Raw genomic sequence first — 13,915 nt, 5'->3', positions numbered from 1 at the left:
CGTATCAGTGTGATAAAGAACATCAATGAGAGACAAATCCTGCCAAGGTTTACACCTGCGTGCAACTGCCTGATGCAACTAGCTTGAGAGAGGTTCTTGAGATTTTTCCATGATTCACAATCTCCTGTAGGATGCTTCTGGATGGGAATGGGGCCCGACACAGTTCTGTGTTGGATCTGGGTCTGGAGGCTACGATTTGTGTCTTGTTTCCACGGAGGTCTCAGATGGGGCAGGAACGTTTTCCCTGCGGGCTTGAGGTCGGGGAGGGAGGGGGGTGTCGGGGGATAGAAAATGAGAGATTTTGCTGATCATCTCATCGGGGATGTGAAAGGAAAATCCCCGTACCCTAGGGGCAGGGAGGTAGCACCAACCGCCCTTATGCGCCTTTTTTATTAGTATTTACAGCAAGTGCCTCGCCACACCGGTCGCGAGTCTAACGCTGGCCGTGCTGTCCCCCTCCCTCCTCCGGAAAGCCGCGGCAGGGCACAGCAGGACGGCTGGCAGCACCCCGCACACGGCCCACAGCACCCGTCCCGGCGGCACGGCCAGCCACAGCCCGCCCCGGGCAGCCGGGTTAACCCCACGGTCCTGCCACGGACACGCGTGGTCCGGCCTCCCTCCTCGCCGGCCGGGCCTGGGCGCTGTTGGTAGCGAGGTGAGACACCGGGCTCTCTCACTCGCCCCCGCCCTGTCGGAGCTATTGGTGGGTGGCTGGCGGCGCGGGCAGCACTGCCGGTCCCGCTCCCCTCCCTGTCTTCCCCGTCTCTTTCTCTCCCCGCGAGTTTACCCAGCAGTGCTTTGGTGCGGGCGCGTTTCCGCCGGTTTTTCCTGTTGGAGAAGGAAAGGGGGAGCTGTTTTCTCTCTCTCTCTCCCTCCCCGCTTGCAGTGTATTTTGTATCCCTTTTCTCCTCCTCCTCCTCCTCCTCCTTCTCCTCCCCGGCTATCTTTGTCTGGCTCACAGCACCCCGCTCCAGCCCCGCGCCCGTGCCCCGCAGCCGCCGGAACGCGGAGCCGCTGCCCGCTGGTGCCTGGCGCCGTTTCATGCGAGGACAGCGCCGCGGGAAAGGCTCGGAAGCGGCGGGGGCTCCGCCGCGGCGCTGGGCGTGAGCTTCTCCCCCCCCTCCATGCGAGAGCGGGGCCGCGGCTGCCGCTGCCGGCTCCCGGCGTGAGCGCCGCCCCGCCGCCGGCCGGGCCGGGCCGGGCCCAGCCTTGCCATGCCCGGGCGCGGGACGCACCGCGAAGCAACCAGAGGCTGTCGGCCCCGGAGCCGCTTCTGCCGCCGCCGCCGCGACATGGTGTGAGCCCGCTGCCGCCGGGGACGCGCGGGCACCCACCGACCCACCCACACATCCACTGACCGGCCGGCCGGCTGAGGCACCGCCGCCCGCCTCGGGGGGACCCAGCCCCTCACCGCACCGCGGGGTGACAGACGGACCGCAGCACCCCCTCTCCTTCCTCCCACCCTCCCTCTCTTTCCCTTCCTTCACCTCCCTCTCCCCCCCCCTCCTCCTCCTCCTCCCACCATCCATCTATCTATCCATCATCCCCCCCGCCAACCCCTCCCAATGCTGAAGAGTTTCAACCCGGCGAGGCTGGAGTGAAGAAGGGAAGGGCGGAAGGGAGGAGAGGAGCTCCGCACAATTCACAGCTGCTTCGGGGAGGGGGGGCAGGCGGCCTCGCTATTATTTAACAGAGAAGAAAAACAATAAAAAGAAGAAGAAAAAAAGAAGAGACGGTAAAATGGCGAACGATTCTCCTGCAAAAAGTCTGGTGGATATCGACCTTTCCTCCCTGCGGGTGAGTGCCGGGGGGCCGAGGCGCAGGTCTCCCCGCGGGGCCGGCGGGGCGGGGGCCGGCGCGCCCATGCCGGGGCTGCCGGGCCGGCGGGGGGCAGCGGCCGGGGCCAGTGGCGGGGCGTGGGGGACCGGCGGCCGCGTGGGGGGAGCCCCGCGGGGGCGGGCGGGGGGAGCGCGGCCCTGGGCTGCTTTTCCTTTGTTTGCATGTATTGGCATGTGCGTGGAAAAACAGGGCGCAACAGCTGCACGCCGCCAGCAGCCAGGCTCGCTGGCTGGGCTCTGCCAGCAGCCATCGCCTGACAAAAATGTAACCCCCACTTCTCTTCTTCCCCCCCACTCCCAATGCCCCTCTGCCCCTTCCCCTCCCCCTAGGATCCCGCTGGGATTTTTGAGCTGGTGGAAGTGGTTGGCAATGGCACGTACGGGCAAGTCTACAAGGTTTGTGGCAGAATTTATTCTCCTTTTATTGCCATTTTTTTTTCCTAGAGCGTACCCGGTGCCTCTGCTGGGCTGAGCACACGGCTGAAGGCAAGCTGCCCGCTGGGGCGAATAGAACAGTTAGGGATGATAAAAGTGTTGTCCCTGTCATTGTTGCTGCCCATGACGAGTTTGTCAGCCTCTTGGCTTATGCTTTTCCAGAGGGCCCCAAGTATTCTTCCTGAAATGATGAAATAGTCCTTTATTGTCCTCTACACCCCCTCCAGAGAAATAGCCCAACCGAGTGGGCACTGTCAGAGTGTGTCTAGGCTGTACGAATAGGCTTGTTCGAGAATTGCTGCTAGAAGTCCTAATGGAAGTTACTGCTGCTGCTGCGGTGACTTTAGACAAAGGCATTGGCCCTCAGTGAAATTGTCACCCGGTTTCCGTGTTGGAAAACGTTCAAAGCGCTGGAGCTGTCGAGTCGAGGCTGAGCCGAGCTGTGCTGCATCCGATCTCACCGTGCCGTGCAGTGATGGGGGGGGGTCAGAGTGACAATAACAAGCAATGGAAGCGGGGAACCTTATTTTGTGAAAATCAGAATTCCCAGAATAACCTGACAAGTGCATGACTTTAAAAAACAGAAATCGGAGAGTGCCCATGTGAGTGTGAAACTAGCCTATTTTTGTTGTGTTTTTTTTCTTCCTCCCTCCAGTGTGCAGTCAGTGGAACAAACAAATCTTGAGATTGCATGACTTTGCAGTGAATGCTTGCTACCAGGATGACTAATTATTCACACAGTCTTAATACTTGGCTAAAGACAGAAGGCTTTTAGCCTTATATTGTGTAGAAATAAAAGTTCCCCTTTGCAGAGGGAAGGAGATAATTGAAAGTACCTGAGTATGCCTAGCTGCTTGAGTTTTTTGGGGTTTTTTTTTTGCCTAGAAACAGGGCAGTTAATTGGTGCATTTCCCTGACTGCTGCTTGCAGCTCCAGTAAACTAAATAAAGCACTTTGGTGCCTCTTCTGCAAATGAAACACATGCCAGTTTGTTTTGAGGGCGTGAACCTCAGCCTTAGTGATGGAGAAGTAGTCTGTGTGCAGCTTGCGAGTTGCATTTTAAGGCTAGAAGTGGAATAACCAGGCTGCTGCTGTTGGCAGAAATCTGGGAAAGAAGGATGTGGCTCAAGAGGGCAGAAGAGAGGGGGAAGATGAGTGAGAAGCTGCATTTTGACACCACCGTGACCATTGCATTTTTTTTCTGACTGTTTTTCCTGACAAATTACACCACCGTTGATGTTTTTCCCTCTAATCCTTCTGCTTCCAGAGCTTGCATCACCTGAACCTTTCTTACAAAGACAAAAAAAAAAAAAAAAGTAGGGCGTGAATATGTGACTTGAAACTCTCCTGTTAATTAATTGCAATTGGGTGCATTGTTTCTTGGCTTACTTGTTAATGCTTTGACTTAGTGTGCGAGGTCCTCGGTGGTTTAACCCTCTTGGCAGTAGAAATTAAAAATTTCGTTTTCCTGAAGTGTGCTAGAACTCTCCCCAGAGTAGTTAGCATTAGAAACGAAACTCATGCATTTATTGACTTGGGAGAGTGAATGAACACCTGAGATCTAAGGGCACTGGTGTCACTGATAATGCGGGGGAGCAGCAGGCGGCTTCTGTCAGGGCACTAGTTTTAATGTGTATCTCATGAGATTTCCCCAGCACTTCCTCACTGCTTAGACAACGGTGTCAGTGTCTCCTCTCTCCTGATGACTGAGGGCATGGTGATTTGGTTGCCAGGAATCAAAGAAATAGGTAAATACTGCTTTGCTATAGAGCCTGTCAGGCAGTAGTGGATTGACAGGTGTGTAAGTTTAGATTGTCACTGCTATTTAGGCATTTGTCCACTTTTGTGTACGTGGTCTTAAAATGTGGACTCCTGACAGGGTTGTATGTAAACAAAAACCACCAACCCCAGAAACTTCCTCGCTATGTTTAAACCTTGTCTTTCTTCTTAAAAGAATGCATTTATGAAAAAAAAACCCCATCAATGTAATAGCAGAGCGATGGTATTTAACTTGTCTTTTTTTTGTTAGGAAAAATCGTAGAATCATAGAAAATGCTCCAGGGACACCCAAAGGTGAAACTGTGTGTGTATGTTTTGAGAGCTTTCAGAGGAACTGCATAACAGAGGGAAAAACGTGGTTACGCTGTGTTTGCTTGTTGCCTTCCGCTTCCCTCCTACCCAGCAACCTCTCCTTGAAATCCCTCTTCCCTCATGGTTTTATTTCCCTTGTAGCCTGCCTGTCATCCCCAGGGCCCGGCAAGGAGGATGGATTGTTTCTGAGGAGCTGTGCCCTCCCCACCCCCGCCCCCAAAAAATCTCTGGGGCGCTGCTAGTTGCATGCACTTCCACATTTTGTGTATCGGCATCAGCGATGATGTCAGCAGGGCGCGGGGAGCGGGATTGGCTGGCTACCTGCCACTGCGGGGAGGATGGAGGGAGCGGGAGAGGGCATGACGTTATCTCTTTGTCTAGCTCATACACCCTGGCGACGATACCGAAGGTCGGTCGTTTGCCTTGCTGGGGAGTCTGCTTTCTGACGGTAGTGCGAAGGACGCTGTGTCGACCTGTTGAAATGCAGAAAATAGCCCTGCTTTTCTCCTCTTTGCTTTAAGCAGATCTGGCTGGGAGCCGCTCACATCTATTTGCCTAGTGATATTTCTATAGATAGTTCTACTGTAGCTAGCAATTTAGCTATATATAGATGTATAGATATATGTATGTGCATGAGATACGAGGGTAGCCCTTGGTTGTTTGGCACCTAAATGCAAGTGGAGTTTAATCCCTGTCGCAAAGCTATTTGGACTCCCCTGGGATTTTATGCCATTAAAGGACTTGGTTTGTCTGAAGTGTGCTGTGAGCCTAGGACCTCGGTGGCGAAGTATTAAAAATGCTAAGTTTTCAGCTGCTCTGCTTAAAGTCTGTACACAGTTTATTTTTACGTTCTTCTTCATAACCTTGCGTACACTCCTCCTATATGAAGGAGCCTTGTGCTTCTAGAGGAGCTTGTTATGTAGCAGTGAATCGGAGCGGGGGATGTGTGGGGAAAAAAGAGCCTGAGGTTCACTCAGTGCCTGAAAGAAATGGTGCATTTTTGGGGAGTCTTTGCCCAGCACAGGGAAAAGGGCAGAGGTGGAGCAGGGCTCATTTGTTCTGGGGCAAAGCAGACCTCCTCTGCTGTTCACCTGAAATCCTGAAGAATGAAAGACTAGCCTAGAAGTTAGTTCAGAATCTGATAATGATGGCATGGAAGGAAGAAGGAAGCTTCTGCAAGTTGCTTCACTTTGTAAGTTAGAAAGCAAAGGGTTAAAATGTCGCAGACACACATCCACCCCCCCACCCCCCCCCACCGTGTATTTTAACACTTTTAAGGAGCCCCACAGCTTCTGCTGCAGTTAGGAGAGAGAAATGTCTTTTCCACAGGTTGCTATCAGCTGCTGAGAGCAGAGAGGCATGTGTGGGCTTGTCAGAGCAGCCCTGCCTGGCCGCAGCAGCCTGAACCGGCAGAGGAACACCCCTTGCCTGGGCCTCGGCACCCCTGCCTGGGGCTCAGCACCCCACAGCCCTCTTTTCAGCAGCACAGCAGCGATGTACTGCCTTGATCAAGCAAGGTGTAAGCAGGCAATGATGGGAATGGCGCACAATACATCAGAAAAATGGTGTTGGTCTGTAGTTGTGCATTTTTGTGTGTGCTGCACTGTTGTGGAGTGGCTGTGCCTCCAGTTTCCTGTCCTTCTGGACATGGTCCCGCTTTATCAGAGCACACTGGTGTAACTGGAACTTGTAGCCAGCTTACCAAATGCTTAGCTACCTTAAGGACTTTTCCTGATCTTTGCAAATAATGGAGAAACATTTTTAGCGTTGCTGTGGTTAGATTTTAGTTTTTCAAATCGAATAGTAAGCTAAATTTGAAGTTTGGCTTGCACAAAAAATGCTCTTGAGATGTGCCTCAAGATAATGTTTGAACTAGGTGCTTGCTTCCTTTTTTTAATGCAAAAATGACGAGAAGGTATTGGTTAATATTTCGCAGAATTTAAAGTCTCTCCCATCTGATCATTCATAGATGTGAGATTTTGCTATTGTTAATTGTCAGAGAAAGTTAACTTGCTCAGTCACTATTTCTGGGTTTTTTGGGATGTATGCATGTGTTTTTAATCAAGACAGTGACCACTTGAAAATAGCTGTTGTGAGTGTGCCGTTAGTTCATTCTCTCATAGCACCAATTGCTGGGGGGAGGATGTTTTTGTGTGAGTTCTAAGGCATAACAGGAGCGCACTAGAAATATGAGAATTAGAGAAGATACTCCTAATTGCCTTCAACTGCAGGCTGGTGTGGCTTTCTAAGAGCCTTGTAATAGTTAACTCGTAGGGAAAGCTTCTTTTGTTGATTTATGTTGCAGCCTTCCAAAACTGCATCATGTAAATGATGTGTATTGTTTAACTACTGGCTCATAAAAGGAAATGATGTAAGATGTGATCGTTTAAATGCTGATTTGAAAAGAAATTAAAACTTGGGTAAATGTTTTCTCACGCCAAGTATACTCTATTTTTGTCTTAATGGTCTTTCTGTCTTACAAGGTGACTGTGTTGGGGGTAGATTGAGAGGACAGTGCTTAGTATTCTCTACTAACTCAGTTGTTTTTTTTTTTTTTCCCTATCCCCTTTCTTTCTGTCCCTGCTAAAGGGACATCATTGTGGATTCAAATGATTTTGTTAAACATGAATACAATTCCAGTCTTACTGCTATAAAGACAAACTGTAGTGAGGAGCAGTGAGGTCACTGGCTTTCAGGAACTGGTCCAGACCAGCTTTCCTAAGTGTGAACTGCCTTTCTTCCCTTTCTCCTCTGGTTTTTCATGAATTGTGTTGCAAAGGGAGAGTTTGCCATTTGAGAAATTTGGAAGGACCAGGCAATGGCTGGAATACTGGTATTTCTCTGGGTCCTGCAGCTAGATGTTTGTCCCCTACTCCTCCCCTAAATTGGCTGAACTTTTGACCAATTCTCCATCACCTAAATCCTTCTTAATTAAATATACAAAAGCTAGGCAGGTGGCCAGTGGGGATTACTGATATTTATTTTTATTAAAAAAAGAGAAAAGAAAGCAACCTGCCAGTTGTGGGTAACCACATGTCCCTCTTGTTCTTCCTCCCCCAGTCCATCTGTCTGTTTGTCAAAACATCTTTTTTTTTGTGCTTTTTTATGTATCTTGTCTTAAATTGCAGGCTCCTGGGGCAGGGACTCCTTATTCCTGGAGTAATTAGAACAGGACTCAGCACTCTGGTACCTAAATGTGTGCAGGGCTTTGAGGTGATGGATGTAATAAATCTGCTCAGAGTCTTAATGCTGATTGCTAGGAAATTTTTTCAGCTCTTTTGTAGGAAGATTTTTCAACTGATGTGGATAAAATTTCTGGTACCCCCTCTTTGCTTTTTGTATGTATGTGTTCTCTCCCCATTGATGATGGTAGGGATGATTTCTCTGGTCTTCTGAAGATGGATGGTTTTGGCCACAAAAGTCCCTCCACCTTGCTCCAGGCATGGGGAAGGTCAGCTTTATTCATGAGGCTTGGGATAGAGTTTTTAATTAATTTGGGCATATTAAAGGAAGAAAGGAAGAAAAACAGGAATGTATGTCTTCAGTTCCTTTGCTTTATTTTTGCTTTGTCCTGGTAATGGAAATTTTGGTGACATGTTATCAACTTCCAGGCACCAGAACTTTGGTGATAGCGTGCAGAAACGCTTGTTTTTGGCTTCCATGGTGATGGCAGGTCCATGCCTCCCACCCTAGGGGGATGACATAGAGGAACGTCCGCAAAGGGAATCCAGCATTACAAGAGGTCTTCATCCTTTGTGTTTCCCTGCCTTCAGTGTATACATTTTTTAGTACAAGTTTTTGGACTAGAATGCTAGCTGACTTTTGTGGTCTAATGTATGTTTGGGTATACACATTATGCCCTAGTTATCTTCTTTTCAAGCAGTACGTTCTGTTGCAGGGGTGATTTCAGCTGGGTAGGTTGTGTACCTACCTTCTTGGTATCTGTTGTCGTTGGAAGAAAGTGGTATTTTTGTTTTTCCTGTTTTCCATTTCAGACTGTACACTCTGGCTCCACTAGAAGTAATTCTCCCTGCCTGTGAATGACGTTGATATTTAAGCTCAATAGCATTGACTTGCACAATGTGAGCTTGACTGTAGCGAAAAGTTACAGTAAGATCCTTATCTGCAGCGTTATTTTAGGTCCAGGTTCAACTCCCACTGGAGCTGGTGGGAAGAATTCAACTTGCTTGGAATAAGAGGTGGATTTGGGAGGGGCTCTCATAGCTTTGCACAAGAGTTTTCTTATCAAATACCTTATGTCTGTAGCATTAAGGGTCCTTGATTGTTTCTCAGGTCGGCACAGGCTCAGGAAAAGATACTGTTGGCTTTAAAATCAGGCCACTATGGGAAGGGAGAGGCAAAACCCACGACTGTGCATACCTCTTGGGAACCTTGAGGTATCTTGAGGAATATAGAGGACGTGCAGATTTTGACATTGCATCTCAGTTTTCTGAGTGTGTTTTCTGCCTTGGGTGTGGTGTGAAACACTTGCACAGAGGCACAAAGTAGGACACTGATTACAAACTGCAGGGTGCTACCAAATGGTCAATATGCTGTTTTGAAGTTCATGCTTCTTCCACCTGCCTGTCCTCTGTCCTGTCCTGGGCGAGACTTGATGCATCTCCTCCTGGGTGGCCGTGAGGTTCAGCAGTCCCAGCTTCTGTGGTATCTGTTTCAGATAGAAAAAGGACAGAGTGGCTTTCTGAAAGAGAAGCAAAAACAGACTGGAGAGACGAGAGTCCTGTAGGCAGAGCAGGTCCCTTGCTCTGCCAGGCTTTGCTGTCCTGCAACAGGGTGAAATCTGCTGATCTGAGTATAATGAAGAGCTACAATTTGACCTCAGTGGTGTTGGTTTTAACTTACCGCTGACTGGGAAACCTGTGAGAAAGAAGCACCGCTGAGGAACGATGAAGACTGGGGAATGGAGGTGCTCACTTCTGCAGAGTTTTAGCAATTTAGAGGCACATAGGGACCAGATGGATATGAATCCGTGAGCTTCTCTCAACTTTATGTAGAAATTGGTCCTACTAACTCATATCTGAAGTGCTCTGTGCAACTAATTGTAGCAGGCATGCAGGGTGTTGATGACTTCTCCCTGGGGTTTTCCCATGCCCTCCTGTTGCTTGATCTTGCATCATACTGACAAGTGAAGGACGAAGTCTATGGGAAGATGTGAAGTTAGGAGGACATAGAGGGATGGTCCAGATAGAGGCAGTCTACTGAAAGTGAATTCATGGAGGGACTCTGAGGGTGAAGGAGAAGTTGGCTTTTAGTGGATTGTTCATATTGTGGGAAACAAGGTGCTGTGGAGTCAGGGAAGTGCTTAATATAAGGAAAAGTGAGGGACAACTTAATTGGCAGTAGAAATGCATTAGCATAAGTAGTTTGTATTAATATATATATTTTGTGAAAGAGATTAACTTTTATCCATAGCAGTTCACCAGCTTTCACTAAACAGACAAGCTTTGGGCTTATGCACAACAGGGCAAGGTTTATTGACACAGGCTTTTGTGCCGATTTTAGCATGGCCTGGGCTGACAAGACCTCTCCCAGCCCACCTTAGTGGTGTTGTGACTGTGTGCCAGTGTAAGTGATGTCTTTTTGGGGAGATTGTTTAACACTCCTGGCAAAATGCTGCTTTCCCACCGAAGCTGCACCTCCCTGGATTGCTGTCACTGTAGCTGTCATTATCGCTATACAAACAGGGCACTGCAAGTGCCAACAGGTCCTGATCAGCCTGTCTAGTAGTAAAACAGCTAATGTGGTAAAACAGCTAATGTGGATGCAGTTATACTGGTATTATAGTGCTTATCTGGTACGTCTCTGTCACCTCCCTTTGGAGCTGTCCTATGCTGGGATTGCAGTGAGTCATGGGTTTGTACCTGGGGCTGAAGGAGCTGCATGGGCTGTAGGCATGCGCTTCCTGGGGTAAGGTGGCACTGCCCCGGGAGAAGGTCAGCTGTGGGCTGGGATCAGCAACGTGGCCATTCGCCTTCTTCCTGCCCTGCCCCTGGGTGCCTCGAGTGCCCCAGTAACTCCCCAGCTTTAAGGCTGGTGACAAGGTCCACTTGCTTAATGCTCTTCCCACCACCCTGGCAAGGGGAGTCCTAAAAGATCCCTCTGGGCACCTTGAATTTGCAGCTTTGGAAGCCTGAGTGCTGCCCCGCTCCTTACCTCTGAAGGCTTTCCTTCTTTTTGTGCCACTCTCCATGTGGAAGTGGTGGTCCTCATGTCTATCCAAAACACCCATCTGCCTGATCTTTGTCTCCTTACTCTGCGTTGTATTATCCCCAAAAGTGGCTTCTCTTTTCTCTGTGTGTTTGGAGTTCCCTTTAGCTTCACTGGACACTTCAGGGCTCTGAAAATTGGGCTGGTTTTAGATTTGAATGTTTGAGTTAACATCTTTTTATGTTGCACCAGTCCATGGTATGGACCTGTTGGCACCTGGCAGCTTCACTAGAGGAGAGAGGTGAAATGGGAGGACATTACTGTAAGTAGGTAAAAGAATGGGAGCAGCTTGAAATACTCAGTTGCACGAAACCTGAGTTTTATTAACTTTCTGAGGACTACCAAGGCAGTAGTTTACTCCTGCTGGTTTACTTCAAAGCTAATGCACTTTGTTTTGGATTTTTGAGTTTGGAACTGTTAAAGTTTACTTGAAGTCTTAAAAATACAACAGTCAATTTCAGTTAAGCTTTGGTAGTTTCAGTTGCTTCTTCCCAGGATTTTGTGAGAGTAGCTGTAGGGGATGACAGTGGGCAAGAGTTCATGCTTTTAATTTAAACAGTAAGCTCAAAACAAAATAAACTTGTCTCAAAACCTGCCCCCTACACTTTCCAGCTATCTGACGTTATTGAGCTGTTTTGTTTTCAAAGACCGAAAAGAAGAGCTTAAGGTCAATGGTTCTTAATGTATTACAGTGAAGTATGTTATGCTGTACTTGGGTTTATGAATCTTAAAGTCTGGGACCTCCCAACATTATTGCAGTTTCTCTTAGTTTTTGTGCCTCACAATGAAAATTCAGTAGAATGCCTAAAAGGGAGCACAACTGTACCCATCTTACAAAGCTGTCATTGTAGCTTAGTGTTAAGCTCTTGCAGGTGGAGGTGCATAAAGAAAATTGAAATGCTGATGGGCATTTAGATGTAATCTACTAGCATGTGCTACTGCAACAATCAAAATACTTGAGGGAACTGGTGAAGCACTGTTTGCATATAACAATATGGTGTTTGCTGACTAGAAGCCCTAATTGAGTTTCTTTTGTGCTTGTCCAAAAAAGCTGATAGTGCTGTGTATCTCTGGTTACTTGATGGTGGCCTGATAGAAAAAAAAATGTATTTTGTAGTGAGAGCTGCAGGTATGTGCATCTGGTCAGTAATCCACAGCTCGTTTCTGTGCAGTGGGCTTGGATGGTATTTTTTAAAGGTGCTTAAGTAGGTGGGCTGCCTACTGTCCTTTCGCTGTCTTAAGTCTGAGCTGTGTGCTCTCCGGCTTGCATTGGAGAGAAATAGGACAGGAGAATGGCCTCTGGAGATAACTACCCTAGGATGAGATAAATTACACTTTACCTGAGTCTTGGTCTGTTAATTATAATGGGAACGTAGGATGGATGTCTCAGATGTCTTGGGCATCTTCTAGATGTCTTAAGGTCAGACAGGTTGACCCACTGTGTACCATACATGTAGTAGCCTCTACAATCCGTCTTCTTTGTGGGATATATGGTAGGAGCAAAGATGCCTTTTTAAGTAGATATGTGAAAGTGAATGACGTGTAAAACCCCTCTTGCCCATTGCTGGAAGGGAAGCATCCCATTTCCTAAAAGACTCAAGTGATCTGGTTTTGCATGTTTTTACCTACAGGTGAATGTACTTGCTGTCAGTTAGTATCGCCACACTTTTCTGTGAAGGCTGGGAACTTTATTTTAGCTTATATTTTAAACAGGTTTATTTCTGCAGAACTTCTGAGGGATCTGGTGGAGAAGAACTATCGACATAAAAAGCAGTCAGTGCCTCGTGTCTTCTCTGTGTGCACTAAGCAGTAAGCGCCAGGGTCTTTCCTGTTCAAATAAATTTTACTTCTACAGAGAATGTGTTTATTCTGGGTTACTGTTTCTCAGGAGAGAATTGCAGAAATACTTTAACTCTCTCAATTATGTTGATAAGGGCTGTAATTAAGGGCCTGACATTCAAGCTACTTTTTGAAAGGTGTGCCTCTCTGCAAGGTGTTCTTTCTGATCAAACCTGTTTGTGGTTTTGTCTTTTTTTTTTCTTTCCTTCCTTCCCCCAGCCATGTCGTTATATTGCTTCTCTGTAGCTGTAAGCCCAGCTAGTAAAATTCAATCTGGTTGTGAATCTTATTTTTAAATGTCAATCTGTTGTAAATCCAAGTATCTTTTCTCTAATTAACACTTAGGGGTTTTTTTTTTTTTTTTGAGGCAATACACTGCATGTTCCTTCAGCAGCTACAGTGGATATCTGTGAAGTTTCATATTCCACACCATTTGTTAAACTGAACTATCAATTGCATGGTAATCTCTTGTATAAACACAGAAGGAAGTGGAACTCTCATGTACGTCTCATCTGATACTCGAGTTATCCACTGTGCTTTACTTCAGGTGAGGATGTGGGAGGGAAGTACAGTGGGTTAGTGGCATAATTTATTCCCAGACACCCAGGAAATATGTGACAAAGGTGCAGTCCAAATCTCTGGATTTAGAGTTCCGTGCTTTAATCGAAAGAGACCCCTTCTTTGCCTTAGTGATAGCTGAGATCAGCTTCCGTGCTTACCCAAGCTAAAAAGAAGGAAGACTTTGCTTGTTGACCCTCTGGTCTCCTCTGAGCTGCTCAGAGGAAGGGGCTAAATAATTTTGGGAGACTGGGGAGGTGGATCTTGTAAAGGTGGTACCGCTGCTTGTTTTATTTGTGTGTTTGGTGCAATTGTTATGAGCTGCCTCGCAGTTGGTGAGGTTTCTGTTTAAGTGAGTTTTGCAGAAGGGCCTGAACTGAATTGCATACTTTTAACTGTGTTTACTCTCTGTAGTGGAGGTGAGGCAGGTATTAGGATATTTAACCATGACTAAACAGTAGCGTTAATACCTTTAAAATGGATATATTGATGTTTATGAGCAGATACCACATTACAGTGGTAGCTTCAGGGGCTTTTTGCTGCATGTGAGAGCAAATAAATAAAATTTTAAAGCCACTCCAACACAGTCGCGTTAAACTGAAAATGCAAGGTGATCCCATACCCTTGACTTATCCTGCAGTCTGCTGTTATTTTGGCAGATTAACAAGGTACTGTCACAGGAGAAGGAACAAAAGGCAGAGTGTTGAGAACTACAGGGAAGTCTCGTATGTACAGGACCTCCCTGATTTCACGGCAGGCGTTTTGTACAGCAGCACCGTACCTCGCAGCCCACGCACTTGTCCCAGGGCGTGTTCAGAGGAGTCTCTGCGCTGGAGGGGTTGGGGCTCTAGCAGAGCTGGCACAAGGCCAGGCTCCCTTAAATTGTCGCCTTTGCCTGTGTTTCTGGTTTGGTCTTGTGGGGGAAG

At 47.6% G+C, this 13,915-nt stretch overlaps 1 protein-coding gene across 7 annotated transcripts in view; it reads left to right on the top strand.

Annotated features, from left to right (window-relative positions):
* The first annotated feature begins 835 nt into the window (after nt 1–835).
* Nucleotides 836–13,915, top strand: part of MAP4K4 (mitogen-activated protein kinase kinase kinase kinase 4) — a 170,435-nt gene continuing 157,355 nt past the window's right edge. For 5 of the 7 annotated variants that reach the window (XM_061997561.1, XM_061997525.1, XM_061997534.1 and 2 more), the window contains exons 1-2: nt 836–1,797; nt 2,169–2,234. In XM_061997561.1, the coding sequence (XP_061853545.1) occupies nt 1,741–1,797; nt 2,169–2,234 (123 nt within the window). In that variant the 5' untranslated portion in view covers nt 836–1,740. The remainder of the gene's footprint in view (nt 1,798–2,168; nt 2,235–13,915) is intronic. The other 2 variants (XM_061997553.1, XM_061997542.1) reach the window with 1 other exon arrangement.

This window comes from Colius striatus, chromosome 1, assembly GCF_028858725.1.
Source record: "Colius striatus isolate bColStr4 chromosome 1, bColStr4.1.hap1, whole genome shotgun sequence".
NCBI classification, from domain to species: Eukaryota; Metazoa; Chordata; class Aves; order Coliiformes; family Coliidae; genus Colius; species Colius striatus.
Note: the sequence above shows the minus strand (reverse complement) of the source record. Positions and strands in the feature narration are given on the sequence as shown.